This window comes from Pseudochaenichthys georgianus, chromosome 10, assembly GCF_902827115.2.
Source record: "Pseudochaenichthys georgianus chromosome 10, fPseGeo1.2, whole genome shotgun sequence".
NCBI lineage: Eukaryota > Metazoa > Chordata > Actinopteri > Perciformes > Channichthyidae > Pseudochaenichthys > Pseudochaenichthys georgianus.
In genome coordinates, this window is record NC_047512.1 from 27,936,075 (window position 1) to 27,950,641 (window position 14,567).

Genomic DNA, 14,567 nt, shown 5'->3' on the forward strand with positions numbered 1-14,567 from the left:
GAACTCTCTCTGGCAAGCTGTAAACAGTGAAAGAGAGGGAGCGTGTTCAGATGTGGGGTCAGGCTCATTTCCACACTGATGCTGTTCTGATTATCAACCCCCAAGCATTAATCATTAAAAACACAGTAGCTATGTTATGATTTGACTTTTGCATCAAAGTTCTGTATCCGATTGTATTGGAAAATGTTGCTGTGTTTGCTTTGTGCAGTGGACGTTATAACCTGGCAACTAACAATTATTTATCCGCTGGTACATTCTTTTTTTTTGTAATTCAAAATTGAATTGGATTTTAAGCACAAACATCCAACATCATATACAGACTCAGAGAAAAAACAAACAGTACCAAAGAAATAATAAAAAAAAAAAAAAAAAAACATAAAAACAGGCAGGTAAAAACAGACATTGACAAGTATCCATACATCAAAGTAAAACATCCAGTCATAGCAGCGCACATTAGTGCATGATATTGCGAGTGTCCCACATCCACTTATTAGTGTCTTCACACGGTTCCACCTTCCCCAGACATGTATCTGAAACTATCCCATTGTTCATTAGCCATGCCACTTCAACATTCAACCTTCCCAGCATCTTTTCACATGCAGCAGTCTCCATCATTTGAACCCTCCACATATTCAGTGTAGGAGTTTGGGGATCCTTCCAACATCTTAAAATTATCCGCGCACACGTTATTAGGCCAGTCTTTAACACTCTAAATGCACATTTATTCAGATGCGGGGTCAACGTCCTGTCTCCAAGGAGACACAGTCTTGGCGAAGTGGGAATATCACATTTCAACCATTTCCCCATAGAGTCCAGAACACTCCTCCACAAGGGACAAACCTTCGAACATTCCCAAAATACATGCATATACGTGCCACGTTCTTCCCCACATTTCCAACAAAAATCATCCTTAATCAGGCCCATTCTGTGTAGTCTTGACAGAGTATAATAATATCTTTGAATTATTTTATACTGAATGAATTTGCCTCTAGCTTCCCTTATGTATTTTTCAGAGTTAGATATAATTTCCTCCCTTGTTTTTTCGTCAATTGTAAGTGACGGGTCCTTTTCCCATACACGTTTGAGATTACCACAGCCATTGTTATTTATCCAGGGACACATCCCGTACCACCTAGATGCTCTTTGAAGCATTGTTGGCAGTTGTAGGTAATACTCTATTGTATTGTCATCCCTATTAATGAAACTCCTCCCCCCCCATATCGCTGGTACATTCTTGAATAAATTAAAAGTCGTTTTGAAACGTGAGAATAGTGAGAAAGGCCCGTTACATTTTACCTGAGACCAGGGCAACATCTTCAAATATCTCAGTTTATTTAATGTCAGCAGTCATCAAATTAGTTAAATGTATTTTCATTGAAGACTAAGAAATCAAACCAGCTAGTATTCCCATTTAAGAGGCTGGATCTCAAAAACATATTTGCTCTTCTGTTGGCCTCGCTGGAAAGGATGATTTTTTGAATGTCTATTTTAGACCAGACTGAAATAATAAAAAATACATTTGATGGATTATCTTAAAGTGGACCTATCATGCTATATTTTAATAATATATTGTAGGGCCATACCTATATAAAACATGTCATGCGAAGTTTTTTTTTCAAAATACCAAACAGATCATGCATTTTTAGCCATGTCTCATTTCGCTCTATTTGCTCTTTTTTAGCCCTGTTTTTGCAAGGGCTGATTCTGTGAGAAGTCTTCTTCGCTGCTTTTGTGGCAGACTACAGCACCACCTACAGGCCTGGCATATGTACTACAGCGTCTCCAGCGCTTTCGAATGGCAATGGCCGTGGCTGTCTCCTCCTGATAGGTGGAGAGTTGCCCATATAGGCGGAGCTCTTCGTTTCTGACGTCAGAGATATTTCAAATCTGTATCAGTCTGTATCAGATCTGTTGCAGCTCCGTTTTTAGAGATGTTGGTATGGAGGAAAAGAGAGAGGGTTGTGTTTTCTGACACTTGGTGAGTTCCCTGGAACGCCGGGGACACATATTCATGTATAAAAGACGTATGATAGGTCCCCTTTAACATTTTGGTAAAAGTGACCAGTTTGTGATTTTTGGAATGCCATGACATTTGGTATCTTCATACACGTTTTTCCTCTAGTGCTATCATAGGGTCAAAACACATTTGATCATACTTTGGTTGATGACCGAAACAATAGCAGAACTAATGGCATTCCCATCAGCCTCAGCTGTGCTGCCAAACGTTAGCATGCTAACATATTAAAAATTGTGAAAATTATGTCTGTTAAATATCAGCTTGTTAGCATTTGATTGTGATCATGTTAGCTTGTTAACGTTAGCATTTAGCTCAAAGCACTTCTATGTCTAACTATATCCATATAAAGCTACGAGAATATGTCTGGCGACTCTTCGGGTTGTTGCTTTTTAGAGTTATTTTAAATTGATGTCGGATAATGAAGTATAGGCTACGGTATATAAAAATTAATGGATACAATCTTAACGTTTCAGCTTTGCTATTATGATGATTTCATGTTGATTTTATGATGATTATTCATTATGATGACAGTCCTAACCAATATCTACAATCAAAGACAATGTCAAGTCTCTTCAGGCATCACATTTGAATTGATATCGTTACTGTCTGGTGGAATGGGTCCATTGACACTGAAAGTGACATTTAATGAGTTTCTGTCTGAGATATCACAACTAAATTGGTTTTATTTAAATGTAGTGCTTACAGCTAATTGGAAAATCTCTTAAATCGCAGGACAATTATAATGGGCGCTGTTATAGTATTATAGGAGTTTTCCATTATTTTATTGAATCGTTCGTATGTCTATGAATCAGCTCCAGTATTGGTCCCTAGATGATGTCATCAAAACATGTATCCCCTGAGCTGTGCTATATGATACAATATCACACATGAATTAAGTATTTTATGTGGATTTTCCCATTAACACATTTCTGTTAGCCTCAGCGTCTGCTCTTTGAATAGCCGTCTGTGGTCCTAAACATAATCTCTGCATGGATCCTCATCCTGGTCCTGTATGGGAGGTGCCTCATTCACTAACCTGCTTAACCTACTTTCTACTTGCCGGTCTTTCATCTGCCCGCAGAGAGGAAAGTGCTGTAGGATATATATAGAATACTTAACAACGTACACAGTGTTCGTCCAAGCTTTTCCGGGCAGCACGGATGGTTCCGTGCTTTGTTGTATTTCTGTATCCTTAGTTCCTTACCCTTAATGCACCACTGATCATTTCCCTAATGAAAACCACGTTACTCCCAACATGAACTCCTCATGTTCAGCCCATTAACCCAACTGGTAGAAAACGTGTTGGGACGCGCTTGAACCTTCATTGAGATGAATATGACCAAAATAATGACATTTTAAGATCTTAATTGTCCAATTATGTAGACAGCTGTTGTGCTGCATTGCAATGCCAGTTCAATTGCAGTTTCCTAGCAACCGGAATGGTACAATGCAATGATTTTCTGTTAAGTGGCACCATTTCCTCTCAGCGAGACTACACTGCATGTTCACAAAACAAATATAAATGCGCAATGTGTGAATGCTTCCTTATATTAAGGCCACTTTTGCGTTACTGCTTATACAATTTTAATACATTTAAATGTTCGTGTGTTGTGTTAGGGTACCTGCTAATGTAGACATATTGGTCATGTGTGCATCCGTATTCCCATGAGGTGTGTCACAGCATATGAAAAAGCTGTGTCGCTGCAAACAAAATGATTTCAGTTGATTAATGTTCATCCAAAATGCACCGTCCTGAGCTAATCATTGTACATGCATTCTTTTCAATTAATTCATTATCAAGGGAGCTACAGAGGGGGGGGGGGGGAGATTGGGGGGAGGGGAAAGGAGAGTCAGGGGGGGAAACAGAAAATCCAATCGAGCTGGTCTGAAGACTCGGAGCAATAGAGCATTAGTCTCATCCTGATGTAATTGGAATGACACCAAGAGTAAAGCCCGCTGATTTAGGGACAGCCTCTAGGCTTGATTTAATGCCCTCTACCAAAACTATACATCCATCTTTTTATCTTTCTCTCCTTCCCTCTCCCAGGCCCTCCGTTCTCCTCCGTGTTCCTCCCCCACCCTGTCTCGCGCTTTCTCCGTTCACCAGTTACTGCCATGCATCTCCATCTGTACTCCATTAAACAGAACAGTAGCTGCATTTTATCATGTTTCAACCCAGGCGGTTATAAACTCCCTCGGAGCGTGTGTTTCCAGCCTTTTACTTAGTCCTTTGGCTTTTACACACTTGAAAGGCTGTGTTTTACCCTCACAGAGGTTGTGCTTTATTACTGAATAAATATCTCCAGAGAAGAAAGCGTAAAGAAAGGGCAGACTAAGCAGGTGTATCAGGCCAGGGTGCTGCGTCCCGGGGGTTTCTGCTGCTCAGTCCCCTGACAGATGGACGGCCAGGGCAATCCTATTACCCTCCATGTGTTTAGCTCCTCTTAATGCCAGGGTGGGATGCATGGCTAATGGAAGCCAATGCATGTTTGGAGGGAAACTGTCCAGGGACTACAGATGAAAAATAGCCTCTTGGCTAACTCGGCACATTTACAGAAATGTTCATTTGATTGTTAAATAAATGAATAAATAAAAAATAAAAAAAATAAAAAATGTATGTTACTGAATTATCCCTATTTGTTTAATAACTTTGAGGGGATCTAAAACTAGTGAAACGGCAGTGAAAATGATAACCATGACAACTTTGTAGCTCAGTTAGTGCGCTCTGACACAGCTCGTCTCACTGAGCGATGTCATATTAATCAGCTCAGCCACTAAATAGGCTTTGCTGTATATATTTCACATCAGGGATTTCATCCACCCTTGTCCAGCAAAGTGACTTTTAAACAGCGTCATCACTGCTACCAACCTTCTGGACTCATATTTGTGAGTATCACAGAGTACCCTGTCCTGTCCTGGAGATAATAATGTATCATGTCTGAATGAGACATTTAGTGCCCCTAAAATAAAGCTGGAAATAAAGGGGGCAAAGGTCAGCCTCAGGTTGAATCTTAATACTGACTTTCACTCTTCTGTTCCTGTGTTCTTTACTCACACTCATCCACAATTGCATCATGCATTATGACTGTATATGTCATGCAATAATATGGATGTGTTTACTCTCAGAGATTTGTATGTAACCATTGTGGGCAATATTATAAATCAATTAGCAGCAATGCTTTATGGCAATATAGATTATTAAGCCATGCTAGCAGCTCTTTGGGTGGAAAGAATGTCCTGACTGAAATATCTAGACAACTATTGTATGCATTGGCATATCATTGTTTATAAAGATGTTCATCTTTAATTACCCTTTAGTTTTTTTTCTTGCTCTTTCTTTGGGTTGATGTTTTTTAAATGTCTGGACAACTATTGAATGGATTCCCATATCATTTGGTAAACACATCCATTAGCTCTTTTGTATAAATGGTAATAACTTTGCTAAACCCTTGACAGCTATCGTTAGGTCAAACTGTTGGTCTGTCCAATACTTCACGACAAAATATCAGCAAAACAAATAACCATCCGAAATCAATAAATGTTAGCTTTATAACATGCTTAGATGGTGAAAACTGTTATCAGGTTACCTTCTGAACATCAGTATGCTCGCATTGTCTTTTTTGAGCATTTTGCAGTGCTAGCGTCAGCATCTTTATCATGGCTTTGTCAAAGTGTAGCCAGTACAGCCTACAGAGCGGCTAGACTGGCTGTTACTCGCAGATAGTCTTGCAATAGGATTTTTCCAGCAATGTGATGTTGAAAAAAAAAATGTCAGGCATTTAATTGTATTAAACTGGATTAGCCAAAACCAAATATTCCTGTTCTTATTTAATCCATAATCCATCCATAAACAGGAACAAAAATATGAAACGTTATACTTAAATAAACCCTATATCGATATTGCAACCCGACTCCATTCTGAAGACTCTGTGAGACGTACTGCAGAAGACATACTGTAAGGCTTTGTGACCCGCTATTGAAAATCAAGCATGCATTCAGAGGAACCCATCAGTTACACACCGAAGAAACATGTTTTTTAAATATTTTTGGGCAATCTTAGTGGCATATCTCGCGTTTGAAAGTATTTAATACAGATTTTGGATTGATTTGCACAGGATTTCACTCATTTATCTTCAAGGCATTGCAGATGTAATTATTTGACTGTTTTGAGGGAAATCAGTACACAATTGAATTACTGTCTACCGGTCAATTAGATTAACTGCACAATGATTAATTTTCCACCTCTCGTGTTAAGATATTTTTCCTATATATTATTAACAATATGGCTTTCTAATATATTTTGTATTGATCTATCTTAATCTCATATTTGTTGGATTAACTGGATGAAAGTAATCAATATTATACCCTATTTAAACCAGACCTTATGCAGTGGTCAATATACCATCGACTGCAGTATCGAGAGCTTTGAGGGATTTGCAGTGAAGGCGAAGTATAACTCTGCTGTGTGGTCAAATATCTATACTGTGTGAATGTATATACTGCTTGGTATGCAGGCAGCGTTGTTGCCGCCTGTAGCCAAACCAACAACGGCTTCCCCAGGTCAAGCAATTACCACACATCAAGGAAAGCAATTGGGCATGACTAAAATATCATTGCCATGTGATCGTGTCCCTATGTTCGGGCTGCTGTAGCCTAATTTCACCCACTTTGTCCATACGACAGAGGAGAATTGAGGACACGCTCTCCAATCCTCGTGGCCCCCCGAGCATTTCCTGCAAGTCTGACACGCAGCAGCTGGGCCGTAGACGCGCCGTCACCGGTCTCCTACCCAGAGGAGAGAGAGATGGGATGTAATGAGCGAGAGAAGTGAGCCAGCAGAGGAGAACAAGTGGCTGGAGGTATGGAAGGGAGCAATACATGAGCCATTGGGTGCACAAACTTGAGGCATTTCGAGTAAAGGATCTCCGACTAAAATCGATCCTGGAATCACTTGAAGGTTACATGATAGCATCAATAAGAGTCGTACTGGTTTCCAGTCAGGGTTGTTGCTTTCCATCTGCACAGGAGCCAGTGTGGTCACATTCGGACTTGATAGGGGGGGGTTACGGGGGGAGAAGATTGGCATATATGCACCAGGAATGGGAGAGGCAAGGAGCGAGATGGTGAATGTTATTAGAGCGGCAGCATTGATCCCAGGCTCTGGCTCCGAGCAGCATTCACCACTCATTATACAGTCAAATATCTCGGTGCCTTTAACTGCCAACCCTGCCCTTCATCTGTCTGTCTCTCCTCCTCATAACCCCCCACCCCCTTAGCCTCCCAACACAATCTGACAAACCTGAACCTCTCATCCATGCGGCTTCATTCTGCTAAACCCATTGTTTCATCGATAGCATTTCAATTTCATCCCGTCTTGCTGCTCGGCTGTAACTTAGCCGTAAGTCTTTTGTGGAAGAGGAACAATGTGAGTGTCTTTTGTCCTCGTGGAGCCTGTTTAAATATTGATAGAGATGGGAAGCATCGCTGACCACTCAGTCAGATCTGAGAGGGACAAGGATGACAGAGTTCCTCTGCAGATTTCATTAAGGGAGCAGAGGACTGTAAACACGAAAGCATGTGAACCACCAACCTTCATTATCTCCCCGCATGGATAGCGTCCTGTAATGTATTCTGATGGGGAGATGGAGGTTGGAGGGTGATGGGGTGTTAAATAGCATGTGTAGGAAGGCCCTGTTTTCCAGTCACGAGCAGCCTGCCACCCTCACAGCCAGATACCCATTAGTACAGGAGCAGAGGATTGGAAGTGCAAATGGTCCCATGGATTAGAGAGTTAATGCATTTAGGAGAGGGGGCTCCACAATCTCTTTATTGCTGCTGCTGCTGCTGCTGCTGTGAGTGTGTGTGTGTGTGTGTGTGTGTGTGTGTGTGTGTGTGTGTGTGTGTGTGTGTGTGTGTGTGTGTGTGTGTGTGTGTGTGTGTGTGTGTGTGTGTGTGTGTGTGTGTGTGTGTGTGTGTGTGTGTGTGTGTGTGTGTGTGTGTGTGTGTGTGTGTGTGTGTGTGTTGAGGCTCGTGCCGGGGAGATACCCAGTCCCTTTGTGGAGCTTGAGGGATTTAGGGTAAAGTGAGTAGATGCACTGCAGCAACACATCTGAGACACACACACACACACACACACACACACACACACACACACACACACACACACACACACACACACACACACACACACACACACACACACACACACACACACACACACACACACACACACGCACACACACACACACACACACACTCATCAAAGCTTACGGTTTGACCAGTCGAAGGTCTTGTTCTGTTATTAAAACTCAGCATGGAAATGAGAGCTTTCCAGAAAGAGGCGCAGGCGGCGGTCGTATACTAATCTAATTAATCAGCGTCTGGGATTTTTCATCTTCTTCTGCCCTCTGTGGCTCTCCGGTCTTCTCTCTTCCTCGACTCATCCCTCTCTCTCCGTGGCGCTCCTTTTGTGTCCTTCTCAGCCCAGACTTCTCTGAATCTGAACTTCACGCCCATTTCTCAAGTGTTCGGACCAAACTGTGCCCTGTCATGCGCTTCCTACAGCATTTAACTCATCTCATAAAGCATCTGTTGTGCTCTCTTGGTGAACAGAGCTCTGCACTGAGGGAAGCACATAAAGTATGCTCAATCTACTGTGATAGATGCCTCTGCAGCAGGCAAGCAGGATGAAGATGGAGGGATGGATGGCGATGCAGTGCAGAGTGTCGAGACAATAATCAAACTGTCTGATTTACATGCACACACATTGTAGGTGGTCATCAGAATATGCTCTCTTCCTCGGTGGTGGTGTTTCCAGTGAGCGTTACATTCGCTGCTTGTGGTTTTTAAAGATGGGAGGGGCCCTCCTCGGTGGGTAATACAGCACGGCTCTGCTCTGTGCTATCCGGCACAGTGAGTCAGCTGAGTGGCCAGTGAATGAATGAGAGAGGAGACCCTGCAGGATTGTTAGGATACGGAAAGGCGAAAGGTGCAACTCTGGAAGCTGAGAGCCTGACATGGAAACGGAGAAGTGATCGGAGCAAGCTTGTTGACGCATAGTCCCGCCCGCCCCGCTGGCACTGGGAGGGGGCAAACCTCGCTTGCCTAAACTCAAATCCTCCACAAGAGCTTTACGGAGTGCGCTGCTGCACCTTCAACAACACATTTCATATTTATTTTTTAACCAGCTCTACAGGCGATCTGTGGTGTATGTGATCATATTGTATTGTATTCCTGGAGAGACATAGGCCTGCGTGTCTCAAGCGGAGGATCTAACGCGCTAATATAATTAAGGTATTTAATCCAGTGTTGGAATCGGCACTGTCACTGCGTCGCGGTTGAATGCGCCCTGAGGTGTGGACAGGACCTGCCCGTACATCGTCACCACCATCACGACCACCACCATCATCACAGGGATTTGATCGTGATTGTGTTGATTACACCGGAGATCTGGAGCCATGACAGCCCCCCCGCTGGTCCCACAGCCCGCCTGCTGACGGTACCGGGCATGATGGGAGCAGGTCTGCCGCGTTCAGGATCCCGAAACAGCCGATTTATCAATGGAGGAAGAGAGTGACACCCGGAAAATCAACAACAGCTTCCTTCGCGAGCATAACTATGCAACCGAAGGTATTTAAATCGATGAAAGGAAACATTATTTAATTTAAACTGCTTTACCTGCATAGGAAATAACCTGAGGCTGTTGCTAGAGGGGTGCACATATCACATCAAACCAAAGTCACTGCATGGGAATCTCAAAGAAATCCGAAAAATATCTGTTAAAAAATATAAATGGCCTAAGTATCAAATAAATATATCATATCAGGCTATCGTGATGCTGTTTGGCCCACAACGTGTGTAAATGCGAGTTAAAGAGCATTTAATAACCCAAACACCATATAAGCTATAGGGGAATTAAAGGAATATTCCAGTCATTTGTCATAAACATGGAGCTTGTAGCTGAGCATGAGACGATGAGGTGGCTTCCCACCATGCCTGCTATTTTAAGATGATCATCCTGACCGAGGGGAATCAGGGCTTTAATCTGTTTGGGCCATGGGAAGTAATGGGATAAAGCCTCCTGTAAAGCCTTAGTCTGGAGTGTATGAAGTAAACATGTAATGCAGTTTAAAATGATTGAATTGATGGTTTATTTTTTTTCATTCAATGTTCACTTATTGAAATAATTGCACAGAGAAGAGGCCCTCATTTTTAGAGGCAGTGTATTGAAATGTGGATGTCTCTTTTAAACACACACGCAAAGCAGCTATGATCATAATTGGATCTGCAAACAATAGCTTTTGTAGTCTTCAGCCTAAATGCTGCTTCTGCACGTGTGTGTGTTTCCTTCTCATTGACCACCAATCAGCCCTTCAATGATCAGCATGTTATCTAATTGATGGGAAATAGTTCCCTTATGTTCCACCAATCAGCTCCACCTCTCCCCCATCTGCTTACATCATTGATCAACATTAACCATTGATTTAAAGTGGAAACGCTTTCATTAATCTTATTACCACCTTGTTCCACATTCACTTCATTGTATTATTCATATCGGTTATGAAAGTTAACTGCTGTGGTAATATCAGTAAGCTTTAATTGCAAACTGAACATCTTTAATGTCATCCTGCAATGCTGTAATGTACATTGACTCTAAATGTATCAAATTACACATCAATACTTATTTTTAACACATAATAACTCAAAGTATACATTTACTTCTATGAGGATGTCTATTTTATTCTCTTTAATAATGTAGTTATTTAACAAATAATTGATACCAAGGTATTGTATAGATATTTCTATATTATTTCTAATATATTATATATTAGTGCATTGAGTGGTCTTTATATTTCATGTTGAAGTCAGTTCAAAGATAGTCCCTGGCCTGCAGTACTATATTCATTGCAATACCCATTTACAACAAGGTGTAAAATAGAACCTCTATAAAATATATATATTTTTTTATTTAAAAGGAGCATCCCGGTATTGAACAACCAAATAGCAAACCGCACAACTTATCTTCAGAATTTGATAGAATGTCATAACGGGCTATTGGGGCTGTACGTATATGGGTTGGTGGAGGGTGTGTGTAGCTGCAGGGAGGGTCCGAGCCACAAGAGCTTCTTCCATTTGCCACCAGTTCAGGTTACAGATGCCACTGCAGGTTGGAGGAGAGACAAAGTCAAAGCCCTTAAAGCAGAGAGTCTCCTTCTCACCGTTTCTCCTGCTGCTTTCCTCAATGTATTTTTTCCCCCTTCATTTCAACATGGCTGATCATCATCATTTACTCTCCTGCTCCTACAGATGATTCCCTGTCAATGCTAAACACACAGCCACTGGTTTACAGCGAGAAGAAGTGGAGTGGGGTGGGAGTGTGGGTGTGATTTGTTTGATGTGTGTGCTGAGATGGAAAACAGTAGGGGTTCTTCCTCTTCTCGATCTGTTTCATTCATTTGATCAGCGGAACGTGCACGAGTTACCCAGGGTGTAAAACCTGTCTCTGAAAGCAAAGCACTGTCTGGTCTGTGGCCCATCTGCGCTTTTCAAACAACAAACGTCTACCTTTGTTATATTTTATTGCTCTAATTTATCACTGATGGATACACCTCATATACCATGAATGAGTGTGTGTGTGTGTGTGTGTGTGTGTGTGTGTGTGTGTGTGTGTGTGTGTGTGTGTGTGTGTGTGTGTGTGTGTGTGTGTGTGTGTGTGTGTGTGTGTGTGTGTGTGTGTGTGTGTGTGTGTGTGTGTGTGTGTGTGTGTGTGTGTGTGTGTGTGTGTGTGTGTGTGTGTGTGTGTGTGTGTGTGTGTGTGTGTGTGTGTGTGCGCGCACTTGCCCATTCACTCGCTCGTTTCTTGTCTCCTAAGTGGTATGAAGTCAGTCTGAAGCCAAAGATCATATTGCCCGTCCTCATAAATTCACAAAACTGCACATGTTCCTTCAGGTTCGGCCCATTCAGACCACACACACGCACACACGCACGCACGCGCACACACACACACACACACACACACACACACACACACACACACACACACACACACACACACACACACACACACACACACACACACAGGCAGGTCTCTGATGAGTGTCGGCGAGCTGGTAGGGATTCCCCTCAGGCCGCGCTTGCCCACAGCAGCAGGACACTAAAATTATGTCACATTTTAATGATGTCACCCGCGCTGACCTTTGGTTTGCACCAATCCCACGCCTCAGTGGGTCTGTGGGCGGATACATTGACCCGCTGTGTCGACTACATAACGTGTACACGCTGTGAGTAAAGCTGTACTGGTCGTTCATACTTGTTAATTTAAATTATTCTCAAGCATAAAGATATAATATAACAGTTCCGCATTCAAATGTCTAAAATCACTAGACCAGAACCATGTTACATATCATTTTGAGTTGTGTACCTCCATTATATCAAATGTAACAATATCCAAACCTAAGGAGGTAACAATCTCTTTTATTCGGTTGCTTTTCCAAATGTACCAGCAAGTTGACTGCAAAAAGTCGTACATTGACATAAATAAAGTATTCAATGGAAGCATGTATCTTCGATTATCAGTGAAATAAACTACGTCAAGGCTAGCAGTTAGCTTGCAGCCACTCCGCCAAACCGTGACGGAGAAATACGTTTTACAAGAATCTGAAATGCTTTATTCGTCCAACGCGCACATTTAGGCCATTACAGCAGCAAAGGTAGAGTGCAGATAAATAGAAAGGAAAGCCAACAGGGCAACCTCGGATCCTCGGATAACTCTGCTCCAGGTAAGAAACACCTGAGTGAACAATAAATGAAAGCTAACGGGAGGAGTAGACTACAATAACAAACTCTGATAATGTTGCGCCGCTTGAAAGCAGCACTAAATGATGTGTTTGTTTTGATGGAGAGACCCTAAATCACATTTTGTGCATACATTGCAAAGTTCCCCAACACATCGTTGATGTCTAGCTGAAAGATTACAAATGACATTACTGTCTGATTTGCATTCACGTTCGCTTGCAGGTGACACATCGCTAATGGTGATAGAATGGATGGCATGTCTCACTGCAGCTGTGTATGTCACGGTGTGTGGAGTCAATGGACTGTGACGCTCCGACAACATGGTTCTGAGTTCATTTTCATAATCTGCACCTTGTATGTTCCTATAATGGATGAAATTGCCAAATAGCCCAACACAACTTGGGGTGTGAACATTTAGCTTCCTTGCTGTGAGGCAGGACCTGACCTAATGTCTGCCTTGGTATTGATTTCTGGTCCTTTACAATTTAGCTACCGGAACAATGACCTAAAGATCTATTGGTAGGACATGTAATCCCTTCCACCTTCTCTCCCCTGCCCCCTCTGTCTCCTATTTTCTCTCTCTTTCTGCTTCGCCTCTGTCTGATGCGAGTACAAGCTTGTGTGTGATGTGAGCCCTCTAGCCCCGCTGCATACTGATGCAGTCCTGTAACACACAGCTTACAGCCTTTATTGCAGCTGCTGATGAGAGAGCAGCACCGACTATGGTTGCCTGTGCCAATGCAAACAGCCTGGGGCCACACTTTAGGACCCCGGCATCAAAAAGACTTAGCCCACCATACCCCCAGGTCCTATCCATTATTCAATACGAAACACTCAAAACGCCGAACCCCGCCTCGCCACGTAGAGCGCAAGAAAGATAATGTCTACGTGTGTGTGTGTGTGTATGGGGGCTGGTGTGGGGGTGGCGGGCGCTTAATGGCAAGCTGTGAAGTTGGGGCGAGTCACACTCCTTATTCAGCAGCTGCTTTCATCCCCTGATTAGCTTCTTATTAAGTCTGCAGCTCCATGCACATTTAATGAGAATTTATTAAAAGAATACCCATGGCGTTGCTACTGTAAGACGATTACAAAAAATATCCTTTTTCCTCAACTGGCTTCCAGTTCATTTGAGGCGTCACGGTGATACATGCAGTGTAGGTGAGTCTTCCAGAGTACTGCTAGCCTGAAGGGTAAGTAGTGTTTGACCTTTCTGGACTTTATCATGGGATACATTTGTAAGTTTTGATAGCTAATTCCTGTGTCCTGTCCAAGAAGCATCGTCACTCTGAATAGTTCATGTTTCGTTGATAAGGTTACTGTATACACAGGATTTTAGTGTGTACAGCAACCGTCGAATGTTTGATGCGTTGAAAACAAGAAGATGAAAGGGATTGCACTGGAGCAACACAGACGGGTAGAGAGGCAGCTTTTGTTTTGGTGGATTATAATTCCATGCACCCCCGCTTCCCCACCATCCCCCCCTCCTGCATCTTGAATTTCTGAGAGAATACCAAATAACAAGCATCTTAAATGATCCTTCTTGGTGTTCATGTTGGAGCATGCAGGAATCGATCGCTGATTTCACTGCTTTTCTCCACTTCTTCTTCTCGTCCGGGGGCGTGTCTGTAGTCACGGCAAAGTGTTAATGAAGTGTGAGAAATGAAGCAGTAACACGTCTCGCCCATTTCACCCTCTACTCCCCGGACAGGGGGATACAGAAAAGCTAGCATACGTACACGTACAAAAGGGAGAAAGT

General features: G+C 42.6%; 1 protein-coding gene across 3 annotated transcripts in view; it reads left to right on the forward strand.

Moving 5' to 3' along the window:
• The window catches only part of ppp2r2ba (protein phosphatase 2, regulatory subunit B, beta a), a 49,016-nt gene that overhangs the window by 19,441 nt on the left and 15,008 nt on the right, over positions 1–14,567 (forward strand). The window contains exon 1 of one of the 3 annotated variants that reach the window (XM_034092416.1): positions 8,882–9,646. The exons of the other annotated variants lie outside the window; for them this stretch is intronic. Within the exon in view, the coding sequence (XP_033948307.1) occupies positions 9,577–9,646 (70 nt within the window). The 5' untranslated portion in view covers positions 8,882–9,576. Of the gene's footprint in view, positions 1–8,881; positions 9,647–14,567 lie in introns of those variants that run through there. 3 annotated transcript variants of the gene reach the window in all.